The 23,279-nt window shown below is 58.9% G+C and overlaps 3 protein-coding genes across 10 annotated transcripts in view; 2 read left to right on the plus strand and 1 right to left on the minus strand.

Annotated features, from left to right (window-relative positions):
- TPCN1 (two pore segment channel 1) overlaps positions 1–10,292 on the plus strand; it is a 42,715-nt gene extending 32,423 nt beyond the window's left edge. For all 6 annotated transcript variants that reach the window (XM_066978914.1, XM_066978913.1, XM_066978912.1 and 3 more), the window contains 9 exons: positions 454–525; positions 1,331–1,420; positions 2,176–2,291; positions 3,000–3,046; positions 3,595–3,663; positions 4,089–4,173; positions 5,548–5,684; positions 6,540–6,620; positions 7,790–10,292. In XM_066978914.1, coding sequence (XP_066835015.1) covers positions 454–525; positions 1,331–1,420; positions 2,176–2,291; positions 3,000–3,046; positions 3,595–3,663; positions 4,089–4,173; positions 5,548–5,684; positions 6,540–6,620; positions 7,790–7,912 — 820 coding nt within the window. In that variant the 3' untranslated portion in view covers positions 7,913–10,292. The remainder of the gene's footprint in view (positions 1–453; positions 526–1,330; positions 1,421–2,175; positions 2,292–2,999; positions 3,047–3,594; positions 3,664–4,088; positions 4,174–5,547; positions 5,685–6,539; positions 6,621–7,789) is intronic.
- An 882-nt stretch (positions 10,293–11,174) lies between these two features.
- Positions 11,175–16,714, minus strand: SLC8B1 (solute carrier family 8 member B1). Of its 2 annotated transcripts, none has more exons than XM_066978927.1 (16): positions 16,608–16,714; positions 15,455–16,412; positions 15,059–15,211; positions 14,920–14,972; positions 14,751–14,809; positions 14,544–14,648; positions 14,292–14,459; positions 14,109–14,216; positions 13,974–14,030; positions 13,737–13,867; positions 13,484–13,625; positions 13,019–13,140; positions 12,708–12,861; positions 12,512–12,592; positions 12,083–12,147; positions 11,175–12,009 (listed from the first exon to the last, which is right to left on the minus strand). In XM_066978927.1, exons 2-16 carry the CDS (start codon positions 15,614–15,616, stop codon positions 11,812–11,814), a joined length of 1,758 nt encoding a protein of 585 aa, XP_066835028.1. In that variant the 5' UTR covers positions 15,617–16,412; positions 16,608–16,714; the 3' UTR covers positions 11,175–11,811. The 2 variants fall into 2 exon arrangements, with proteins under 2 accessions (XP_066835028.1, XP_066835029.1); XM_066978928.1 differs by having other exon boundaries at positions 15,455–16,109; positions 16,608–16,658.
- Positions 16,715–18,054: 1,340 nt separating this feature from the next.
- On the plus strand, positions 18,055–22,264 carry PLBD2 (phospholipase B domain containing 2). 2 transcript variants are annotated; one of them, XM_066978926.1, is made up of 12 exons: positions 18,056–18,284; positions 19,079–19,172; positions 19,247–19,405; positions 19,502–19,602; positions 19,742–19,956; positions 20,046–20,140; positions 20,225–20,385; positions 20,487–20,582; positions 20,904–20,975; positions 21,118–21,270; positions 21,392–21,554; positions 21,636–22,264. In XM_066978926.1, exons 1-12 carry the CDS (start codon positions 18,073–18,075, stop codon positions 21,801–21,803), a joined length of 1,689 nt encoding a protein of 562 aa, XP_066835027.1. In that variant the 5' UTR covers positions 18,056–18,072; the 3' UTR covers positions 21,804–22,264. The 2 variants fall into 2 exon arrangements, with proteins under 2 accessions (XP_066835026.1, XP_066835027.1); XM_066978925.1 differs by having other exon boundaries at positions 18,055–18,284; positions 20,046–20,385.
- Positions 22,265–23,279: the final 1,015 nt, after the last annotated feature.

The following is a 23,279-nucleotide window of genomic DNA, read 5'->3' on the forward strand; positions in this document are numbered from 1 at the left end:
GATTTGCCAAATCTGAAATTAGCAGGCACAATGTGTTTTTTCTTTCATCAATTTTTACTGGGTTGTGGGGTAAACACAGAAAAGCTTGTGTCTAGGGAAAAGAGTGATGAATCCTAACCCTGTGCATAGGACTAGTTTGGGCTCTTACAACTTTTTTATAAAAAAAAAAAAAAGCTATTTATGCTTCACGCTGCGTAAGCAGATGTGGGCCTTTCCCTAAGATTCCTTAATCCTGTAAACGCTTACTTGGATGTGCCATAAACATCCAGATGAAGCAACAGGACATTGTCAGATGAACAGAGACCACTTGAACTGGTGCAGATTGTGTGGATTTAGTGTCAGGAAACCTTACCTGATCATTAACCTGGGAGATACAGAGAACTGTGATACTCGTTTTAACTATTCCCAACAGCTTTCAGTGCATAGGTTAACTTTTCTGGCTTCTCCTTTCAGGCTCTTTAAATTGAAGAAACGCTACAGGAATGTCCTGGACACCATGTTTGAGTTGTTCCCCAGGATGGCCAGGTACTGACTTACTCTCTTTGCCCCCTCTCTGCCTGCTGCTGTCCAAAGGTTAGTGTCTAGGGCTGGGATCACGATGAGGACCTGCCAAACCTTCTAAGGGTGTTTGTGCTCAGACCTGTCGATTGATTGTTGCTTGATGTGCTGCTGAGGCCGCAGTGTGCTGGTAACCTTCCCATTTTTTGGAGCAGCAAGAAACCCTCCTGGGATGCCTACTTTTTTTTTTTTGTGTTAGGAGGATGACTAAGAGTTGATGTTGTTTAGTTTTTCTCCCCCAGCTTTTGCTGAGAGGGGAGACCTGTGTGGGAGGAACATTGGCACAAATATGCTCAGCCCCAGCTGTCTCACTGTCTTTAGCACAGCCACTCTAGAGCATTATTGTTAAATGGTAGGGCATTGGAAGGAGCGTGGTGGTCGAGTGTTAGCTAGAGAGCCTTGTCCTTGATGCTGTCCCTGCATCCAAGGACGTGGAGAGGGCAGAACCAGCGTGTTGTGGTTTGTTTTTTGTTAGAAAAACTGTGGAGAGAAGTTTGCATAGCTGAATACAAACTGGGAGGAAATCCGGGCTGTTCTCTAGTTTCTTAGAACATCTCTCTCTCTTCAGTGAGTGGCAAGCTCCTTGTCCAAGGACTTCATGAATGAAAGCACAAAGAACTGCAGGGCAGTGCTGGCAGAGGGTGGTCTGGGGGTTTCAGTGCTGCTTCCCATCTCTTAGAAATTTCCTCCAGAGTAACTAGCCTGTGACCGTGTTTTTCCTCCCTTACTACTGTGTTACTGAAGAGTTGCTCTTCGTGGTTTTTGCCTCCAGCCTAGGTTTAACCCTGCTGATCTTCTACTACTGCTTTGCCATCGTTGGCATGGAATTCTTTGCTGGTGTGGTCTACCCGAACTGCTGCAAGTGAGTACTGCAAATCCGTCCCCCCGCAGTGGGTTTGGTGCAAAGCCAGTAGTAGTGCAGTTATATCCCCAGCTGAAGAAGGGACTAGAGAATAATGGGTCTGAATGGGGCTCTGAAGCCAAAGCAACACACTGGGAAAATTTAGGGGAGATGCTACGCTTCTCTAGGTAAGATTGGATGAAATTACTTTCACGCTGCACTTGGAAAGGGAGAGATTTCTGTGGAAGATTTAGCTGCTTTCTTTGAGATCTGTAGTTCACCTCAGGTGGTTGCACTGGTAGAATTTTTTCCAGGTATTGTAGCTGGGAACTCTTGTAAACATCTGCTCTAGAGTAAAATAGAGATTTTCATCTACGTGACACCAGAGTTGCTGTGCCAGATGTGTTACATATTTAGACCTCACTTTCTACAAGATAAATTCACCTGGTCTTGGAAGCTGAAATGTTCTGTGCCCTTTGCTGCTTAAATGATGGCAGACCACTTGGAAACACCAGGCTTTAAGGCTGTGAGCCAAGGAGTCTGAGTAAGACGTTCAGTTTCTCTGGTCTAACGTTTCCTGAATGATTACCAAGACACCCTGGGCTTGTGCTGAGCTGTGAAGGAGAGAGGCTGTCTCTCAAAGAAAGAGGCAAGTGTTGGCCAAGAGGTGGAAACTACCACCCAATTCAACACCGTCTAAGTGTTTTGGTATTTATTATCCTGAGATTTTTTTTCCGTCTTCTCTTCTCATTCTTTGTCCTGCTTTCTCCAACCAGCACAAGCACTGTTGCAGATTCCTACCGCTGGGTGAACCACACGGTTGGCAACAAGACGGTTGTGGAAGAAGGCTATTACTATCTCAACAACTTCGACAACATTCTGAACAGCTTTGGTAAGGGCAGCTTTGTCCATAGCAAAGATTCTACCTTAGTGCATCTGTGTCCCTGCAGAGCTGGGTGGCAGGACTGCAGTGCCTTGGGCTCTTACAGAGAGATGTCCTAGTGCATTTCAGGCACTCAATATCCTTCTCTTCCTTTTTTGGACAATGTCAGCTGAGTCATTGTGTCTTGACTTTATTGCAAAGCAAGCAGACGTCTCTTAAAAGACAGTGTGAAGCAAGCAAATCTGTTTTGACTGGTAATCAGACCAGGCTTCCAGAGATGTTTAAGGAGGTCTTTAGGTTACTACTCTTCCGAAGAGCCAGCAGTAATGCTAATACGTTTCTTTAAATCCACTGGTGGAGATTGATTTGAATATGGTTATTCTTCATGACTTTTCTTAACGCACGAGCAGAGGTGCTTATCTCCTGGGGATTTCAGAGATCTCCGTGCTCTGTTGTGGAAAGGGTTAGGTCTGTTTCTGATTCTTAAGAAATAAAGATTAAGCCATGCTCCTGGTTCTGTGGGTCTAATCCCCTTTGTTGTAAGTGGGAAGATGCCAAAGTGCTTGCAGTGATGAGGGCCTGCGTTCTGCATCTGGATTTGCTGCCTGTATTGGAACTTGCCGTCTTGCCTCTGTTTTGTCTGTCAAATACCTTGTCTAAAATTCATTCTAAAACAAGCGAGATTGGATAAAGCAGTTGTTTTTATTTTTTCTGCAGTCACCCTGTTTGAGTTGACGGTTGTCAATGACTGGTACATCATCATGGTAAGTAAACCTCAGCTACCTCGCCTGCCCAAGCAGCACAGGCTCTTGCCAGATGAGCTAGATCTTTTCATATTATCACTGCTCTCTTCCCCTGGCGTTTGGAGAGGGCAGCATTAGTCACCTGCTGTTGTTAGGTGTTTGTTGCTCTTGATCACGGGGTGATATTTGACCTCTGTGACATGCTACCAGGCATGTTTTCTTGTCGAACTTGACCAGCCTTCAGGCTGGGTTTCACAATCTGGACAAATGAAGTCACGCTGTATTCCAGCTTATCACCATGCTGTCCAGGCTGTGTTCTCTTAGCAGCAACGGTTCATACAGCCAGAGGCCTTAAATGCTCCGTGTGCTTGCATGTAGGAGCATAGCTTTTTACCTTTAGAGGCAGGTTAGCTGCAAGAACCAGCTGGAGCACTGAGTGTTGTGCAGGCAGTCCCTGGGGCTAGCTGTGGAGCCATGAATTTGAGATGGAGAGTTCTGATGCTGCTTTGTGTCTGTTGGCAAGCGTTCTTGTTGTGTGCACTAGTGACTTTTTCCCCTATCTCCTCTAGGAAGGGGTGACATCTCAAACCACTCACTGGAGCCGCCTTTACTTCATGATCTTCTATATTGTGACCATGGTAGGTGTCTGGAGATGCTTTGTGTGTGAAATTGGGGGAATGGGGAAGGGAGACAGCTTTTACTGTGTTCCAGAGGGAACTTCTTTCCCTAAATGAGGACAGCTTTGCTCCTCTACGTAACGTCTTCCGAAAACATTTGAGTCTACCTCACTTGCAGAAAGTTGAATTTGTGGGCATTGACACAGCTGGTGCTACACAAATCTGGGCCTCAGGGTAAGGACTGGGGCAACGGAGTCTTTTTCTGTCCCCTTTGTGGTTCACTGCCACCAGCTGACATGCAGGTAGATGTGTGAACTGGGACAGAGGAGCTTGGAGCACCAGGAGCTGAAGCACAGCCCAAACGCTCAGCTTCCTGTTGAACTGGGGGGGCAGAACGCCCCAGCAGCAGCCTCCTGATCTTTTTCTTCTGTTGTGTCCTCTCCCAGGTGGTGATGACCATCATCGTGGCATTTATTCTGGAGGCTTTTGTCTTCCGCATGAACTACACACGGAAGAACCAAGACTCAGAAGGTCAGAACCAAGGACTGGCCGACCCACAACATCGTGTTTCCTCTCTCTGACTTGTTAGGAGAGAATGGGATAGGATTGCATTTTTTTTTCTTTTTTTAGCCTGACTTCCTAAAATCATTCTTATGCTTTTGTGTGATATCTGTCTGGCCTTCCAGTTCTGCCCTCATTTCCCCCACCCCGCCCTACCATGTATTTATACATACTTACATATATATATGTGTGTGTGTGTATATGTGTGTGTGTGTGTGTGTGTTTGTGTGAACTTCAGCTACTTGAGCTGTTTCAAACAGATAGTAAGTCTATGCACATTTTGTGGAAGAAATGTAGGAAACCTTACAGCAATAACGTAGCAATGCTCAATCTTCAGACCTTACGGAAAGAAAGGTGATTTTTTTTCTTCCTCCTTTTAAAATCAATTCCTCTCCCTTGCACTCATACACGCCCGCACCAGGATGTGTCTCTAAGTGGTTCATCCAGCTTTTGGGCACCAAGAAAAAGGTAATTTAACAGCATTCCTTGCCATGACACGGAGAAAAAGGATGCTGCCTATCCAGTCCTTTCCGCATCTCCCAGTGGTGACCACGTGCTGGTTTTGGACGTGCCTTTTTGTGCCCTTTAAGAGCTGACTGTGACTGGGCTCTCCATCCCATCACACCTCTCTGAGTCACCGTGTTTCCTCACTGTCCTTTGTCTCCTGAGCTGGGCGGCTGAAGCTGCATGTAACTTCGTGACCTGCTAATCTAGGGGCCATAAACACATTAATCTCTTACAGTCCTTCTCCTGCTGTTCCTTTAGGTGATCTACACCCAGACTTTTCTATTCAGTCTTTATGCAGACTAGTCTTAATAATTCTTTACAGTTTTCTGCAGGGAGAAGCTACAGCTACTGCACTTTCATACATTTAATGCCAGGGAATCTTCCCTGTAGAAAGAGATAGTGGTGGCCCCAGCCACAGGAGGGGCTTTGATTCACCCCTCGTCTTCCTTAGGTGCCAGAAGATCCAAATGTGTGGCACAGGCCAGTGTGAGCCAGGCATTGTTAGCTGCAGAACACTTTTCATTGCGATCCCTCCTGCTCCCATTCTGCATGGTGCAGTGAAAGGTGTTTGTTAGCACTTATCTCAAGCTGTGTTGGGCAGCTGAAGGCCAAAAGGCAGCAATTAGTGTGTGATTATTTGTTCTGCTAGTTAACTTGCAGGTGAGCAAAGAGTGACAAGACTTTAAGGTACTGAGGAACTTGATGTTTTAAAAGCTGAGAGATGCCTGCTGGCCCTACACACCGTTGTTTTTTCTTCCCTGCCCTGTTGGGGGACAAGGACATACGTATTCCAGTGAAGATAACTTTTCTTCCTGTTTCTTTTTCTTGCCTGTGCAGAAGACAACGGCATTGTGCTGGAGAAGGAGATCTCCAAGGAGGAAGTGGTCGGGATAATTGAGCTGTACAAGCGGAGTTCAGCTGCCCCTGAAACTGCTCAGCTGCAGAAAATCGTTTTGCAGATGGACAAGTATGGGGTAAGAGGAAACTCGCTGCAGATTCTCTGCTTCAGGGGAGGGAGGTGCACCAGGGCCACAAATACTTTTTTGCCGTCTTCTAGAGGGAAACTGACTGGAAAAAGCCCATTTACTTTTCTCCAGGGAAGCCAGTGCCTTGTAATTCTCCTGCCCCTCTCTCTGTGCCATCACACACTTAGGCCCAGGCAGTCCTGAAGCATTACGCAGCAATACGTTCGTATTGATTCCAGAGAGCAGCTGTCCTTTTCTCTGCGGCACTGCTTACGTTTTCATCCCAGAACAGGAAAAATGAGCTGACCTGGCTATTTGCTCTTGTCTCGGAGATCTGTTAGCTTGTGCATCTGGGAGGAGCTTAAACGATTGTTTTAATAATAGCCATTGCGTTCCTGCGTCTGCACTGCCAAGTGCAAGTGCTCCAGTCCCTTAGCGGACCTTGATTTGCTTTGGTTGGCTTGGTGGTTAAAAGTTGAGCTCTTGTTCACGCAGGTGAAGTTCAGAATAGTGATGGTGGTGATGGTGATGACAGTACTGATCAGAAACAGTTTTCAAGACAATCAACCACAGGGGGATGTTGCCCTCAGCCTTGCAATAGAGTACAGCACAATGTCAGACCTGGGGTTGTTTTGTTTCTCACGGCTGTTCAGGTGACTCCTGTGGGCAGAGACTAAGTCAGAATTCAGCTCTCTGGTCGTCTGCAGCTCTTTTCCTCTGCCGACAGTGGGAAGAGCCCAGAATAGCCCAGGCTCACCAGTAGATGATAGGTGTCTGCACGAGGGGTGCCTGAAGCTCCAGGGCTGCTCCCGTGAACTGCCCGGTGACTGATGAATGTTGTTTTTGTTTTCACCTCTTCCTCAGCAAATGTCAACCACGTTTCTGGGACGCAGATCAAGGACCAAGAGTGATTTGAGTATGAAGATGTATGAGGAGGAGATACAGGTATGTGGGTCTGACTCGGACACAGCAGCAAGGCTCGTGGTTAGCAGAACACTTCACACTGCCTAGAAGGACAAATCCTCCTTTGAAACACAGGAGGCCTTCTCCCTCCGAGACCCAGGCACCTCTGTGAAAATCAGGCAGTAGATGAATTGTGCTTTAGATTCATCAGATCTGGTGTTTGGAGGCTTTATTCAAACCACAAGAGTGTGTCAGAGCCTCCCTGGCTGGTTCAGGAGCCGGGCCGTGCTGATGTGCATCAGCAGAGTGCCAGCAACTGAGCGAGTGTGTGTGTGTGCAGGTGCTCCAGCTTGGCCAGGAGAACCCCCAGTCACTAAGGCAGGCGTGACTGCTGGGCCAGCAGCACATGCGTGGTGTTCCTGGGACTTGGCCGCGTTACACTCAGCTGTTAAGCCCCTGGAATGTGATTGTGTTTGAGCTTGGGTGTGTCTGTCAGACCGAGTGCTCTGCAACTGCCTGTTTTTCAATAGCAGGCAAACAAAGATGGGAAACGCTTAAATCAACTGATTCTCTGCATTGTTTGGGGCGTTCCTGCCGGTGTTCTTTGAAGTTGGGAGCTTTGTGCCTTGAATTTGGCCGCTGCAGTGTGTGCAAGGCCTTGTGGTTTGGGGTCATGGACTAACACAGTGATTAGTACTGAAAGAATTAATCTCGTAACCACTCGAATCTGCCCTTTTATCCCTTGGGCAGCTAGGTTGTGGGTGAGTCTTCAGTCCCACTAACAAAAATAAACAAGTTACTTGCCATGGAGCTGGGTGGAAATCTACACTGAAGCTGCCTGCCTGTCCTGCTTGGCCTCTAATAAGGGGATGTAACGTCCTGTAGTGCTCTGGGCACAACTCCAAGCCCCAGACATCCCTGTGGTGTCAACACAAGAGTCCTGGATATTAAGGAGGGACGTCCTGAGCATGATGCTTCCTTGCTCGGCTTTGTCAGGCCTGGCAGCTCAGCTTCGCTGCCGCTGAGCCTTGGCTGGTGCTTCTTGCTTGGACCGTTGGTGTATCTGTCACAGCTGGGCCCCTCTGCTGGAGAAAATGCTGGGGAAAAAAAAGCTGGGAGGAGCCCCTCTGCCTGAGCAAATGCTGCGTCCCTGCAGATCCGGGGTGCTGTGGGGCAGAGACTGATCTCTGCGTCTTGATCTTGTCTTGCAGGAGTGGTATGAGGAGCACTCCAGGAAAGAGGAATCTCAGGCACCGTTGCAGGAGTCTGCGTCTGCTTCCAACAGCTCTCTGAAGCCCCTGAGCCTCCGACAACGCTCCCAGACTGTCATTTAGGCCTAGCTAACGCGAGCTGCCTTCTATGCAATAACCTAGAGTATTCACAGCGTATATATCGGGATGGTGTACATAGACCTGTTCCACGTGCTGGTTGGCTTTAGGGTTAAAAGCTCTTCCCCTAAGCAGTGAATCCCTGAAAAAACAGGGGGACTCTGTGTAAGACTGCCGCAGCCAGAGTGAGCGTGATGCCCACGCTCGGCACAGAGCATCCCAGACAGAACAGAGACTTCTCCCTCCGAGCTGCTCCCCAGGCTCGAGCCTGCTGTTTGTCTTGCCACTAACAGACCTGGGGGAAAGGTCCGTGTAATCCATTAACAGGAGGAAATGCGCTTAAGCCACCTGCTTACTATTTAAAAGAGGGAAAAACAAATTGCCCTTTTTGAAGGTCTGCTTCGCTTAAAGGGTACCGTTACCCTAGGAATAAAAGAAGGGGAGTGGATTTTTTTTCTTCTCCCCCATGTGTTATGCAAAACAAGGGAGGGTGGTATGAAATTTCGGCAGTTTTGGAGATCAGGCTGCCTCTCCTCTACCTTTTAGCACCGCTAGATGCAATCCCAGTAGCAGATCCAGCTCTGCACGTCAAATTTAGCTGTCCGTGAGCAGTCCCGCGGCAGCTGGAGCCAGAACCGAGGGTCTGTAGCTCGCTGCGTTGCGACCCTAGGTGGGACAGGAGCTTGGGGAGACAAACTTTGCTGTAGCTCTCCAACACCTGCACCTCTCCCGGCTGGTTCTGCCCGTGGTGCTGCCCGGGATCAGGATCACCTCCGCAGAGCCCAAAGCTCTCCTCTGTGGCAGGAAGGGTGATGCTGCAGGGTGACGGTGGCCGTTGTCCCCTGTCCCTTGGCCACCTGCTTTGTCGATGGAAAATCTGCGCTCCTTAGCTCAGACAGATGACTAGGAGGAAAGGGAGGGTTTCGCAGCTCCGAGTCCGTGACTTATTTCTGCTTGGGTCTGAATTAAGGAGAGCCAGGTCAGGTTCAGGAGAGGAGCGTCAGATTTTAGGAAGTTCTGTGAAGAGCTTTACTGCTCCCTTGGCTTCTGGATGCAGGAGAAACGTGAAAGGTGTTTCTTCTCACCTGCCTGCTTTTCAGTGTGAGCTGCCAGACCTGGTAGCTGAGGGAGGGGGAAGAAAAGGGCTTGCTTCCCAGCTCTGCCACGTTTATGCTGGGATTGTGGCAGGTAGCTTCATCCCTCACGTTTCGTTACCTGTACAGTGGTGAGAACCTGTCTCTAAGTCCCTTTTTTATTTTCTAATCCCCTAACCACAGAAAGTGCTGAGGGTTAGAAGCTAGGAGGTTCCCTTAACCCTTGCTTTTTGATCTGTTCTCAGCTTTGGGTGATGAGGAGACGGAGCTGGGGAGGCTTTCTCAAGGCTTCGATGAACCTGGTGGTGTGGGATGTGTGCCCAGTCCCTGTGTGCCACGTACCTGGTGTTTCCTTGCAGTCTCACCACATAGCACAGGACGGAGGGAAAGGACTGATCCTGCCGGGGCAGCTGGGGAGCGTTTCCTGGGGAAGGACGAGACTGAATAGCAGGCAAAGCGCTGTGTGCTCCGTGCTCCTGCCTGGATAAGTGCCCTGGGTGCCTCGGGGCAGCTCCGTTTCCTTTCTGGGTACTGCAGGTGCTTTGCTATGAAACCGCTTCTGAGCTGAACCGTGAAGGACCTTAAAGGGCTGTTTTCCAAACCGTAAATGTGACCACGAGTTAACGAGCAGCACAGCGTTGTGGTTGCTCTGCGCGGAGTCGCAGCCTGGGAGATTTATCCAGATTAGTCCTGGGGCTGGAAGAGATGTTTCTAGGTGTGGGGCAGGATGAACGAGCAGTGTGAAGGTCACAAAACCAACTGGGGCTGTGTTGAAATTCCACATTACCCCTGCACCGCCGTCAGTGATGGGTTTGGGGCATTTTCTGGGTTTGGGACACTTTCTGGGTGTGATAGGAGCTGCACCTTTAGGCTGTGCTGCAGGGGCACCGACCTGCCTGACCTACAGTAATGGGGTCTCGTGTCCCGGGGTTTGGGGCTCGGATGCTGCTTCCCTGGTCTCGTGCTGAGATGCTGATCCGCCCCCACGTACACTGTATTATTATTTTTTCTTAAACTAAGGAGGGCCACAGAAGTTTACTTCTTCCGCAGGACTTTGTCTGGAAGGAAAAGAAGTTTGAGTACGGGGCATCCCCTTCTATTTATCCTCCTCTTCCCCCCTTCCCCACAGACTAACGACGGAGACAATCATTGGGTAGGGAACGAGGGAGGAAGCGCGGCAGGATTTTTGTACGCTGGCGTTTTGTTTATAAAGATGATTTTATGGACAACGTCTGTAAATGTTCTCTAGATTTTTCAAGCACACTAATAAAGAGCATCCTCAGCTTTGTAAAGGCAGCACCTTCCTTTCCTCCTTCCCCTTGTTTCAGGAGAGGGGCTCGGCTGCAGCTGATGAATTTCCACGTCATTCGAAGTGGAGCTGTGCCTGCTCTCCCTCTTCAGTGGCGGTTGCTTGCATGAGCATATTTTCTATCTGTGCCCTGCAGGTCTGCCCTGAATTCTTGTTCTTGGACACTGCTCTCAGAGCCCAGCTCTGCCCTCCCACTGCCAGTTTTTCCCTTCTCTGTTACAATAATACTTTCATGCTCTTGTTTTGCTTTGTTTTTAATGCAAAAGCTGAGGCCAGAAGGAGCTGCAGGCTCCTGAAACCATCGCTCCTCTCCCTCCGTGTCTGCTGGCTCCCGTCGCAGTTGTTTGGGCCGGAAACTGGGGGTGGCTGCTGCAAGACTCAGGGCAGAGCCGAGAGCTGCAGGCGCAGGGAGCCATAACTTTTGTGAAAGCACTTATCCAGCCAGAAAAAGGAGAAACGAGCTCAGCCCGGAAGGGAAGAGCAGCGGGCTCGGGGAGCCTGAAAGCTGCCCCAACCCTGGGGCTGCTGCTCGTGCTGCTTGCACAACAGCCCCTGCCTCCCCGCAGAGCAGAAGTGGGGTTATCCCTAACGGCCGGCGACACGGAACCGCTGTCCCACGCGCTGCCTTTCGCTGCCTCCCCGGGGCCACGGGGCTGCGTAAGAGCCGGCGGCGGCTGCCGCGTGCCTGCAGCTCCGTCACGAGCAGGCACTCGCAGCGCAAGCAGCTGCATGTGACCGCCGTTGGGAAATCCACCGCGGGTGCACTGGAGGAAGCTGCGCCCCGAGCTGTGCTCAGGGCCCCCTGCTTGCCCCGAGCAGCCCAGCCCCGAAGCGCACCCAGCGCCCTCGCAGCAAGCACCACCACTTGAGGTTGTGTGGTTTTTAATTGCGATTAAATTTTTTTTTTCCCTCTTACAGTGTCTAAACCTAGCTTTGCCAGAGGCTAACAGTGTGCGTGGAAACCTCTGCACCAAGTCCTTTGCTACAGCTCTGTCTGCGCTCTCAGGAGCAGAAATATTCCTAAAGGCAGGTTGAAAAACATCACTTAAAAAAAAAAAAAGAGGAGAAACCAGCCTCCTGTGGGCTGTTTTCCAGCTTTGCTTGCACTCTGCCCTGCTGCCTCGCCTCACCTCAACCCCTCTTTAGTTCTCCCCCCCCCCCACGTTACGAATACTCGCTGCCCTCTGCAACGACAGCCAGTCCCAAAATTGCACTCAAGCCTTTACTTTGCAGTTTCCCCACGTAGCGTGTCCTCCAGCCCCAGGACGGGGATGGGGAAGGGAAGCGGGTGCCCAGGAGCAACCTCTTGCTGCTCCTTGCGCCCGGGGGTGGCCGAGCCTTTCACCTCGTCCCTGTTCAGAGTTAACCGAGGTTAACCAGAGCGGGGCGAGGACACGGCTACTGCCTAACGCCTCCTTTTCCCTTCTCAAAACATCCAAGTAAGCCGAGGCTGCAGTGGGCGCGTGACGCCGAGGGCAGGGACAGCGGCACCGCGGGGCCGGTCAGGCGGCGGCCAGGCGGATCACCCTGAACTCGGTCAGCAGGGCCACGCAGAGGAAGGCCAGGTAGTAGAGGATGAGGCAGATGCCGTAGGCCTTGCCCAGCTGGAAGCACTGCGCGGGCACCGCCACGAAGGAGAAGACCAGGCTCAGCCCCAGGGCTCCGGCCAGGATCCAGACCAGGAGGCTGTCGGGCTCCAGCTGCCGGAGAGAGGCCGGGTGACAGTGGGGTCCTGGCGGGGCCAGTCCCCTCCCCGTGCCGTGTCAGCCTTACCTTCACCACCAGCTGGCTGCTCGTCATCTGCAGCAGGCAGCCCAGTCCTACCCCCACCAGGATGTCTGGGGCCAGTTCAGGATGGAGGAGCAGCACAATGTCCCCTCCAGCCCTGGGGACAGGGACAGCACCGTCCCCCTTCCTCCCAGCCCCTCCGAGGCTACCAAAGCCTCAAGCACAAGAGGCTTCAGCATGGCCCCAGGCTCCCCAGAGCCTCCCCAGGGAGGCACAGCCTCTTCCCATCCTTCCCTCGGGCAGACCCCAAGGGACCAGCCCTGACCCCCATCCCAGGATGGATCCTGCCCAGCTCCAGGTCCCCAAGGAGCAGGGACTGGCCCCAGGCTGCGGGCAGGGAAACCGAGGCCCCAGAACGGCCCCCATCTGTCCCCCCAGCACCCAAACCCCCAGCACTGCGTGCCCCAAGGATACTGAAGATGATTCCCCCGAAGCAGGCGGAGAAAGCCATGCGGGGATAGCCCTGCCGTGCCATGGTGAGGTCGGAGAAGGTGTCTGGTGGGAGAAGGGGGAGACACTGGAGGACACCTGCACCCCACTGGGGTTCAGCGGGCGATGTCTCGCTGCCGGCAGCTCCAGCCACGCGGCCGGGGCACCGCGGAGCCCTTACCCCCGATGCTGTTGCCCCAGGCCAGCAGCGTCAGGCCCAGCACCGTGTTGCTCAGCTGGAAGACGATGCCCAAGGTCCGCAGGATGTTCACCAGCTCCGTGGCCGCGGCGTTGATCCACATGGCGCTGGCCAAGAAGCCGAGGAAGGCAAATACCTGGCAGGAGGAGGGTAAGCTGGCTGCTGGGTGCATCCCCCCCGGGCAGCTGTGTCCCTCCTGGGGACATCGGGGACCAGGAAGGTGCTCAGGTCCCTCAGCCCCCAGCAGGGCTGCTCCGGTCCCTGGTGTGCGTTCAGCGCTGGGGGCGCCTTACACAGTGGTACTTGGGCGGCTCCTCGTTGGTCGTGGTGAGGAAGATGATGACGGCCAGGACGGAGCCAACCAGCATGACCAGTCCCCAGACTGGGAAGATGCCCTGGATCTGGTACAGCCCATCTGCACGCAGCGGGGAGAGAGAGTGCGTCAGTGTGACCCACAGGCTGGGCAGGATCCCACCAGGCTGGTGGTGTGAGGTTGAGCCTCGTCCCTAAAGCCACCTCTACCCTGCCCCGTTAGAGACCTGGATGGTGGGGACCCCACCGAGGGGCTTGGAGCTGGATCCCGGCAAAAGAAACACAACAGGAGCCCCCACCCTGCTGGGGGAGACCCCAAGGGGGACAGGGAGCACGGAGCTACCCGGCTGCAAACCAGGCCGCCGGCCTGGGGCTTTGTGGCCAGCTCGGTCACGTCCCCTCCTTGGGGGACATAAGGGGAGTCCAGGGCCGCCGCAGGCTCTTACAGGCACCCGACTTGAGGGTGAGGACGCAGAGCAGGGGGCTGGTGACAACGTGCAGGCAGTTGAGGGGTCTCTTCCAGTTCAGGTCGTCCTTGTCGGGGTCCACCACGGGAACGGTGAGCAGCAGCACCAGCTCCACGGGGACCTGGGGGGCATCCCATGGGTGTGATACGTCCCCAAACACGCTGTCCTCGCCCCACAGTCCCCCCCCGTCCCGGCCCAGGGGTGACACACATTGTGTTCCCCCCCATCTCACCTTGAAGACCTTGAAGAGCCGCCAGTACCAGGGCTTCCTCCTCCACTTGCGGTGGTCCAAGGGGCTGAGGGCGGTGGCCAGGATGCGCAGGGAGGTCTCGCGGTAGGGGAGCAGGGGCCGGTACTCCTCGCCTGGGGGGGCCGGGGGGCTGAGCAGGCCGGGGGGGCTCCCCACACCACAGAACCCCCCCAAGACTTAGCAGAGATGGCCCCAAAATCCCCCCAAAGCCTGACCTACCGTAGTCTCCGCTGTTGGTGCCCGAGGACTCCCGCTCCTCAGCATCTGTCGGCATCTCTGGGGGGGGGAGGAAGAGCAGGGAGGCGGTGAGTGGGGGACACGGGGGTCCCAATGGCACCGTGAGGCGGCCCTTACCTGGCTCCCATGGTCCGGGGGGGGCCAGCCCATCCCCACGCTGCCTGCGGTGAATCCAGGTGCAGAGCACGACGGTGAAGACGTAGAAGACGTAGAGCCCCAGGTAACCTGGTGGGGGGCGAGGGGAGCGGGTTACGGACCCCCCCAGGGGACGCTCGCGCCGCCCCGGCAGCCGTCACTCACCCAGCGCCTCTCCCAGCGTGATGCGGCCCAGGTAGAGGACGAGGAAGGTGAGGAAGACGGCCACCATGTAGAAAATGGCGTCCCTGAGGAAGGGCCTGGAGGCGGCTGTGAAGGGCTTGACCAGGGCGATGCCGCCGGCCACCACCGTGGTCACAAAGACGCCGGCGCCTGCCGACGCAACGGGGTGAGGGGAGCCGGGGAGGGGGTCCCGCAGGGCCCCCCCACAACCCTCACCGTCACGGGGATCCTTACCAAAGACGGCCCCGATGGCGAGCCCCGCCGTCCGCGGGTCGGAGAAGGCCACCACGGCGCTGAAGACGTCAGGCGCCCCGTTGCCGAAGGCCAGGAAGGTGACGCCATGGAGGGGAGCCGTCAAGGAGCAGACCCCGGCTCACGGCCTGGACCCCCCCCCAATGCCTGTGTGTCCCCCCCGGTCCCCGTCCCCGCGCCCCAAGGATACTGCCACGTTGTGAGACAGCTTCAGGTTGGTGGAGATGGCCGACAGGTTGGGGCAGAAGCTGCGAGGGCACAAAGGAGGCGGCGGTGGTGGTCTCGGGGGCGGTGTGACGGGGCCACCCGAGGCCGCCACACCTCGGGGGGCGTCCCCTCGTCCCCTCGGGGTACTCACAACTTCTCGGCCATCACGCCGAGGATGACGAAGAGGTAGAGGAGCCACAGGGCCTGTGACAAGGACAGGGCTCAGCCTCAAGGCGGGGGGGCACATCCCATGGCCTGACGCCCCCCCCAACCCCGGTCCCCGTCCTTACGTAGAGGGTGATGGCCAGCGGCAGCAGCCCCGCGGGGAAGACGCAGAAGACGCCGCCGAGGTAGTCGAGGAAGCCGCCGTCCAGCCGGCAGTCGGGGTTGCTCCGCACAAAGCGGCACCACTCGGAGCTGTTGCGCTTCCTCACCTCCCTGCACTGCGGGGCACGGCCGGGGGGGCTCACACGGGGGTCCCCAGCTGTGTGTGTCCCCCCCGCCCCGAGGCAGCACCCGCCCTGTGGGTGACACTGCGCTGCTCTGCCACATCCCCTCCCTGCCTCAGTTTCCCCATCTGTGCCATATACACGGCGGCCAGCACGGGGATGAGGGGTGTAAGGACAGGACCCCCCCGACCCAGCACCCAAATCCCCCTCCTCGCCCCCACGCGTGCCCCCACTCACGTCCAGACCCCGGCCGTGTCCCAAGGGGTCCCCCCCGGTGCTGCCGGTGCTCCCCGCGTCCACCACCGCCGGTGTCACCGCTCGCGGCGCCCCGCTGTCACCCGCCAGCGCCCCGGCCAGGCTCAGCGCCCCGGCCAGGCTCAGCGCCCACGCCGGCCCCATGGCGCCCTATGGGGCTGGGGGAGAGCGAGCGGGGGCGCCTAGGGCTTGGGGAGGGGGGGCACGGGCTGAGCGGGGTGGGGGGGGGCCATGGGGGTGTGGGGATGGGAGAGGGGTGGGGATGGGAGAAGTGGATATAGGGGTTAGAATAGGGGTATAGGGGTAAAAGTAGGGGTATGGGGATAAAAAGGTTAAGCAATAGGAATATAGGGATAAAAATAGGGTTATGGGGATAAAAGCAGGGTTATGGGGATAAAAGCAGGGTTATGGGGATAAAAGGGATAAAAATAGGAAATAGGGATAAAAACGGGTGCAGGGATAAAAGTAAGGGTGCAGGGATAAGAGATTGGGATAAAATATAGGGGTATAGGTTTAAAAGTAGGGGTATAGGGATAAGACTAGGGGTATAGGGATAAAAGTAGGGGTACAGGGATAAAAATAGGGGTACAGGGATAAAAGCTAGGGATAAAAATAGGAATATAGGGATAAATTAGGGCTATAGGGATAAAAGTAAGGGTATGGGAGTAAGAATAGGGGTGCAGGGATAAAAGTAGGGGTACCGGGATAAAAGATAGGGGTAAAAGTAGGGGTATAGGGGTAAAAACAGGGAAATTGGGATAAGAAACAGGGATATAGCGGTAAAAAACAGGGATATAGGGGTAAAAATAGGGCTATAGGGGTAAAACCAGGGATAAAAACAGGCACAGGACCCAAAACAGGGCTAGGACCGAGGAGAGGCCGCCAGCGGCCGGGCTGGAGGCGCTGCCCGGCTCCGCACCGCTCCGCTCCGCACCGCTCCCTGCGGGGGGGGCCGGGGGTAAGGGGGGGGCACGGGGGGGGCACGGGGTGACCCCCCCACACCTCCCCCCCCAGCACCGCGCCCGGGGACCCCAACCCCGGTGTGGGGGGGGGGTCCCAGTGGGGTCCCAGTGGGGTCGGGGCTGGGGACACGGGGACCCCCCGGGACCCCCCCTCGCCCCCCCCCCGGACCCACCGTGCCGGCGCGGCCCCGGCGCTGTGCGCGGGCGGCTGCTGCCCCCCCCCCGCCCTAAAGGGGCCGCCCCCGTCCGCTCTTAAAGGGACAGCGCCGCTTTGTGCGCGGGGGGGGGGCGGGGGGGGGGGCGGGGGGACGGGGGGGGGCAGGGGCTGGGGGCTCCGTGCCCCGCATGGGGGGGCCCAGGCTTGTGTTTCAGACCCCCCCCCCCCCGGGTAGGAGCCTCCCGGGGACTTTGCCCGCCGGGTGCAGCGGTAAACAGGCGGCGATTGCACAAGGCCGGGGTCCTGCGCCCGGGTCACCCGGGGTGGCCGTGGGGGTTAGGGGTGCCCATGGGGTAGGGGTGCCCATGGGGTGCCTATGGGGCTGGGGTGCCCATGGGGTAGGGGTGGCCATGGGGTAGGGGTGCCCATGGGGTAGGGGTGGCCATGGGGTAGGGGTGCCCATGGGGTAGGGGTGGCCATGGGGTGCCCATGGGGTAGGGGTGGCCATGGGGTAGGGGTGGCCATGGGGTGCCCATGGGGTAGGGGTGGCCATGGGGTAGGGGTGGCCATGGGGTAGGGGTGCCCATGGGGTGCCCATGGGGTAGGGGTGGCCATGGGGTAGGGGTGCCCATGGGGTGCCCATGGGGTAGGGGTGCCCATGGGGTAGGGGTGCCCATGGGGTGCCCATGGGGTAGGGGTGCCCATGGGGTAGGGGTGCCCATGGGGTGCCCATGGGGTAGGGGTGCCCATGGGGTAGGGGTGCCCATGGGGTGCTTGTGGGGTAGGGGTGCCTAAGGGGCTGAGGTTCCCACAGGGCAGGGGTGCCACATGGGGTGCCCATGGGGTAGGGGTGTCTGTGGGGTGCCCATGGGGTGCCTACGGGGCTGGGGTGCCTATGGGGTAAGGGTGCCGCGCAGGGCAGGGGTGCCCATGGGGCAGGGGTGCCATGGGGGTGAGGGTGCTGTGGGGGAGGGGGTGTTCATGGGGTAAGGATGCCTATGGGGTAGGGGTGCCATGGGGTTCCCAGTGGGGTAGGGGTACCCATGGGGTGCCCATGGGGCTGGGGTGCCTGTGGGGTAGGGGTGTCCATGGGGTAGGGATGCCTATAGTGTAGGAGTGCCTATGGAGTGCCTATGGGGTAGGGGTGCCCATGGAGTGCGTATAGGGCAGGGGTGCCTATGGGATAGGGGTGCCGTGGGGTAAGAGTGCCCACGGGGTGCCTATGGGGTAGGGTGCCTAAGGGGTAGGGGTGCCTGCGGGGTGCCTGTGGGGTTCCTGTGGGGCTGGGGTGCCCATGCCGCGTCTGTAGGGCAGGGTACCCACGGGGGGGTGCCCACGGGTTTCCCACAGGGCGCAGCCCCCCCCAGCACCCACCGAGGGGCCGTGTCCCCCTCCAAACCGCGCCCCCTTCCCCAAATAACCCCGCCCCCGCCGCCCCCGCCCCCGTTACCCCCGCCCCCATTGCCCTCCCCCCCCCAGCCATGGCGGCCCCGCGGGCGGTGCTGGCCGCGCTGCTCCTGGCCCTGCCCGGGGCCGTGCCGGGGCCCGGGGCCGCCACCGCCGCCCCCCCCTCCCCGGCCCGCGGCGCCTCCGTGCTGCTGGAGCCCGGCTCCGGGCGGCTCCGGGTCCTGCCCGGCCGCCACCCCGCCGCCGTCGCCTGGGCCGGCCTCACCGACCACAGCCGGGCCGTCGGGTGCGGGACCGGGGGGGGGAACCGGGGGGAACGGGGAGAGGAGCGGGGGGGGAACCGGGGAGAAACGGAGGGATACGGGATGGGGGGGGACTGGGGGGAGCCGGGGGGGGCCGGCAGGACTCGGGGAGGGAACTGGGGGGGACCCAGGGGGAACCAGGGGGAGAACCCAGGGGACCACTGGGGGGACTGGGGGGGGGGAGGGGGAGGATCAGGGGGACCTGGGGGGAATTGGGGGGAGAACCAGGGAGACCCAGGGTAGAACCAGGGGTAGAACTGGGGGGGGCCAGGGGGAAACGGGGGGACCCGTTAGGACCTGGGGGTGGACCTTGGGGGGGACCCAGGGGGAGAATCAGGGCAACGTGGGGCAGAACTGGGAGAACTGGGGGGGACCCAGGTCAGAACAGGGGGGAGAATGGGGGGACCCAGGGGGAGAGCCAGGGGGTACCTGGGTCAGAACGTGGGGGGAGAATTGGGGGGGGGACTCAGAACTGGGGGGGACCTGGGGAGAACCGGGGAGAGAACTGGGGGGAACTGGGGGAACCCAGGGGAGAACCAGGGGGAGGACTGGGGAAAGAACCAGAGGGACCCTGGGGAGAACTGGGGGGACCCAGGGCAGAACCAGGGAGAGAACTGGGAGGACCAAGAGGGAGACCCAGGGCGAGAACCAGGGGGATGTGGGTCAGAACAGGGGGGGAGAACTGGGGAGGACACAGAGGGGAACTGGGGGGGGGACCCGGGGGGGGGGGACCTGGGGAGAACCAGTCCTGGCCGTAACCACCCCGCCGTGCCCACAGCTGGGCCTTCCTGGAGGTGGCCACCAACGCCTCGTTCAACGACAGCCTGCAGGCCTACGCCGCGGGGCTGGCCGAGGCCGCCGTCACCGAGCAGGTACCGGGGGCGGCGGGGGGCCGGCGGGCAGGTCCCCCCTGTCCCCGTCCCGCTGCCAGCGCCGTGTCCCGCAGCTCATCTACATGCACTGGATGAACACGGTGGTGGGCTACTGCGGGCCCTTCGGCTACCAGACCCCCTACTGCGAGAAGCTCCGCGCCTACCTGCAGGCCAACCTGGCCTGGATGGAGGAGCAGATGGCGTCCGGCCAGCGCCCCGAGTACTGGCACCAGGTGAGGCCGTGCCCCTTGGTGTCACCCCTGGGCGTCCCCACACCAGTTTGGGTCCAGAGTGTTGGTTTTTTGGTTTATTTGTCCTCGTCCCCGCAGGTGCGCCTGGCGCTGCTGCAGCTGAAGGGCCTGGAGGACAGCTACAACGGGCGCGTGGCCTTCCCCACCGGCAGCCTCTCCCTGTCGCCTTTTGGCTTCCTGTGAGCTGCGTCCCCCCAAAATTGGGGCTGGGGGCTGCTGGGGGATGGGTGGACCCCTGGGTGCGCCCCCCCCCCCGCCCGTCTTGGGTCGGGGTTCTGCACGTGGGGTGCCCCACGCCACCTCCTCGCCTCCCCGCAGCCTCCTGCAGCTGGGGGGGGACTTGGAGGACCTGGAGCAGGCCCTGAACAGATCGTCCCCGCGGCGCCCGCTCGGCTCCGGCTCCTGCTCGGCCCTGCTCAAGCTGCTGCCGGGCCGTCGGGACCTGCTGGTGGCCCACGACACCTGGGCCCCCTACCAGACCATGCTGCGCATCGTCAAGAAGTACACGCTGCCCTTCCGCGTGGCGCCCGGCGGTGCGTGGGCAGGATGGGGGGGTCTCACCTTTCCCCCCCCCACCCACATACTGACACTCCCCCCACCCCATTCTCTCATCCCTCCCCAGGCTCTGCTCAGATCCCGGGGAGCGTCCAAGTGTTTTCCTCCTACCCCGGCACCATCTTCTCCGGAGATGACTTCTACATCCTGAGCAGCGGGTTGGTGAGTGGCACCCGGCTCCCACGGGACCCCCAGGTGGCACCCCCCCAACCCGGCTCATCGCCTCCCCCCTTCCCCTCCCCGCAGGTCGCTCTGGAGACCACCATCGGCAACAGCAACGCGGCGCTCTGGAAGTACCTGCGGCCGCAGGGCAGCGTCCTGGAGTGGCTGAGGAACATCGTGGCCAACCGGCTGGCCCGCAGCGGCGCCGAGTGGGCCACCGTCTTCAGCCAGTTCAACAGCGGCACGTGAGCACGGGGGCGTGCTGGGGGGGCGGACACCCCCACGGGGACACCCCCGGGGCGCGCTCTGGGTGGCCCCCAAGGGACGTCGTCCCCTCCCCGTGCAGGTACAACAACCAGTGGATGGTGGTGGATTACAAAGCCTTCTCGCCGGGGAAGGCTGGCCTCCAGCAAGGCGTGCTGACGGTGCTGGAGCAGATCCCGTGAGTGCCCCTCGCCCTCCCCAAAAGCCAGCTCGGCCCTCGGAGCCCCAGAGTCCCGCCTGCCCAGCCCGTGGGCTGCCCCAGCGTGGCCGAGGTGGGATTTGTTTGGTGGCCTGGGTGTGAAACACGGGCTTGGTGGCGCACTGCCTCCTGCTGTGGTGGCCCTTCTGGCACGGGTGTGACGGCGCTGCTGCAGCTGATGGCTCTCTGCATGCAGGTGACGGCCCCCGGATGGGGTGGGGGCCCCCAGGTGGGTCTGTCCCTCCCGTCCCCGCTTTATTTCACCTTCTGCTCTGACCGGTGCCCTTCCTCCCGCCGCAGGGGCTTGGTGATGGTGGCTGATAAGACAGAGGTGCTGTACCAGCAGGGATACTGGGCCAGCTACAACGTGCCGTAAGCTCCCTCCTGTCTCGTCTCTGCTCGTCTCCACCCCGACCTCCCCGGCACGGGGGGCAGCAGGCGGCATCCCACCGATGCCATTTAACAACGGGGGGCGGTTGGGGCCGCCCTCACTCGCTGGTTCTCTGACCCCCAGGTACTTTGAGGAGATCTTCAACGCCAGCGGGAACCTGGAGCTGGTGAAGAAGTACGGCGACTGGTTCACCTACGACAAGAACCCGCGCGCCCAGATCTTCCGGAGGAACCACTCGCTGGTCCACGACGTGGACTCCATGGTCCGCCTGATGAGGTGGGTGCTGCCCCCCGCCCCAAAAACCCCTCCTGGGTGTCGCCTCAACCTCCCTGCAGACCTCCAGCCTTTGCGGTCATGGTCTCACCGAGCTCATTATATTATTTTTCCCCCTTCCCAGGTCCAACAACTACCTGCAGGACCCGCTGTCGTGGTGCCGGGGCTGCGACCCCCCCCAGAACGCCGAGAACGCCATCTCCGCCCGCTCCGACCTCAACCCCTCCAACGGCACCTACCCCTTCGCCGCCCTGCGCCAGCGCTGCCACGGCGGCACCGACATGAAGGTGGGGACGCCCCTGTCCCCCTGCACCCCCCCGGGACACCATACAACCCTCTTATTTGTCCCTTTTCCCTCCCGGCACCAGGTCACCTCCTTCGGCATGGCCTCCACCTACGGGCTGGTGGCCGCCAGCGGCCCTGCATGGGACGACGTGCCCCCCTTCCGCTGGAGCACGTCCCCCTGCAACCACCTGCTGCACATGGGGCACCCCGACCTCTGGAAGTTCCCCCCCGTCAAGGTCCGCTGGGACTGAGCCCGGGATGACCCCGGCACGCGATGGCCGCTCGTCCATCCGCGTCCGTCTGTCCAGAACCCTTTTTTGGGGGGGGCAAACTCCACAGCGCATCAGCTGCTGGCTCTCCCTTCTCACTAGGGCTGGTTTTGGGGGGCAGCATGGGGGGGGACCGGCTCTGCCCCGTCCCCTGTCCCCCATGTTTCTCTCCCCCTGCTTCTCTCGCTGCTCATTGCTGCGCCGTGGGGTGCCCCACGCTGTGTAAGGGGCTGTGCCCCCGCTGTGCCGCCGTGCCCAGGATCGGGGGGCTCTGTCCCCAACCCCAAAAATGAGGAATTTGCCCCGTGGGGTGCTCCCCTGGGGCGGCTCCTCCCAAAAAGGGGGTGCTGGGAGGCTGGGGCAGGCACCAGGACAGCCCCATGGCAGAGAGGAGGTGAGTGATCGGGTTTGGGTTTGACAAATAAAGCGCTCTGCGTGCGGTGGAGGCTGTGCTGTGTGCTGCGCCGAGACTCTCTGGTGCCTCATATCGGGGTTGGGCGCACACTGCGGTCCTCTCCTGCAAAAGGGGGTCGTTAATAGGGTGCTCCTGTCTCCGGGGTGCTGGCTGGCTGGGTTTCCTTGCCTCTGCTTCATACTCTGCTCTGGTGCTGACCCCTTGGGGTTATTTCGGGGGTCTGAAGTTATTTCTCAGCAGCTGAAAGGGGAGAGCAGCAACGGAGGTGGGGGTACCCTCGCCCCCGGGATGGGGTGACCGTCCTTGTCCCCTTTGTTCCCCCCTCCTCTGCCACCTGTGTCTGCCCCCCCAGCCCCAAAACCCACGGTGCGAAATCCTCTTACTGCAGCTCCCTTGATCCTCTGTGCCGCAGCACGGCTCGTTAGGAATAACGAGGTCATTACTGGGGGATTAATGAGCTGGTGTTCGGCAGCGCTTTGAAGGAGTGAGGTTCCCACAGAGGCCACCCTGGACCCTGTCCCGAGGCCTCCCCGGACCAGGCTGGGCCCCCAGCGTTGCCCCCAGAGAGCTCAGCACCTTGTCCCCTGGGGGGACGTTGTGGCCCTGCCACCCTGGGGACCCTCACCGAGGGGCGTGAAGGCAATGGGGTCCCCGGGCAGGAGGGTGTGGGCGGGACGGGGTCGGGGTGCAATGGGGCTGGGGGTGCCAGGGCTGAGCACAAAACGTCACTGTCACCACCGCTTTTCCAGTCCCCAGTGCCCCAGCTCAGTGCTGAGGTGCCCGCTCCGTGGGCTGTTAACTCTGAAGCCTACTGAAGGCGTGAGCCTTCACTGCCACCAGCAGCCAGCACCATCGGGGACGTGGCTGTCCCTGCAGTGTCCCCAGTGGCGCCTCCAAGCCCTCCAGCTGGCGGGGCGGAGAAGCGGAGAGGTGGGAGCCCCGCTGACCTTCCTCCAACCCTCACCCTCCTCCTCCTCCTTCTCCAGGACAGAGCCGGCTCAGGTGCACGGCGGGGGGACCCCTTCTCCTGGGGGTGTCACCGG

This window comes from Anser cygnoides, chromosome 17, assembly GCF_040182565.1.
Source record: "Anser cygnoides isolate HZ-2024a breed goose chromosome 17, Taihu_goose_T2T_genome, whole genome shotgun sequence".
NCBI classification, from domain to species: Eukaryota; Metazoa; Chordata; class Aves; order Anseriformes; family Anatidae; genus Anser; species Anser cygnoides.

Excerpts from the sequence above, each read along its gene's own strand:
- PLBD2 (XM_066978925.1), top strand. The coding sequence starts at position 18,073 with ATGGCGGCCCCGCGGGCGGTGCTGGCCGCGCTGCTCCTGGCCCTGCCC. Across the intron at positions 18,285-19,078 it reads GACCACAGCCGGGCCGTCGG|CTGGGCCTTCCTGGAGGTGG; the intron begins GTGCGGGACCGG and ends CCGTGCCCACAG. Across the intron at positions 21,271-21,391 it reads TCCATGGTCCGCCTGATGAG|GTCCAACAACTACCTGCAGG; the intron begins GTGGGTGCTGCC and ends CCCCCTTCCCAG.
- SLC8B1 (XM_066978927.1), bottom strand. The coding sequence starts at position 15,616 with ATGGGGCCGGCGTGGGCGCTGAGCCTGGCCGGGGCGCTGAGCCTGGCC. Across the intron at positions 14,217-14,291 it reads CACGCTGGGAGAGGCGCTGG|GTTACCTGGGGCTCTACGTC; the intron begins GTGAGTGACGGC and ends GCCCCCCACCAG. Across the intron at positions 13,141-13,483 it reads CACCCTCAAGTCGGGTGCCT|ATGGGCTGTACCAGATCCAG; the intron begins GTAAGAGCCTGC and ends CGCTGCGTGCAG.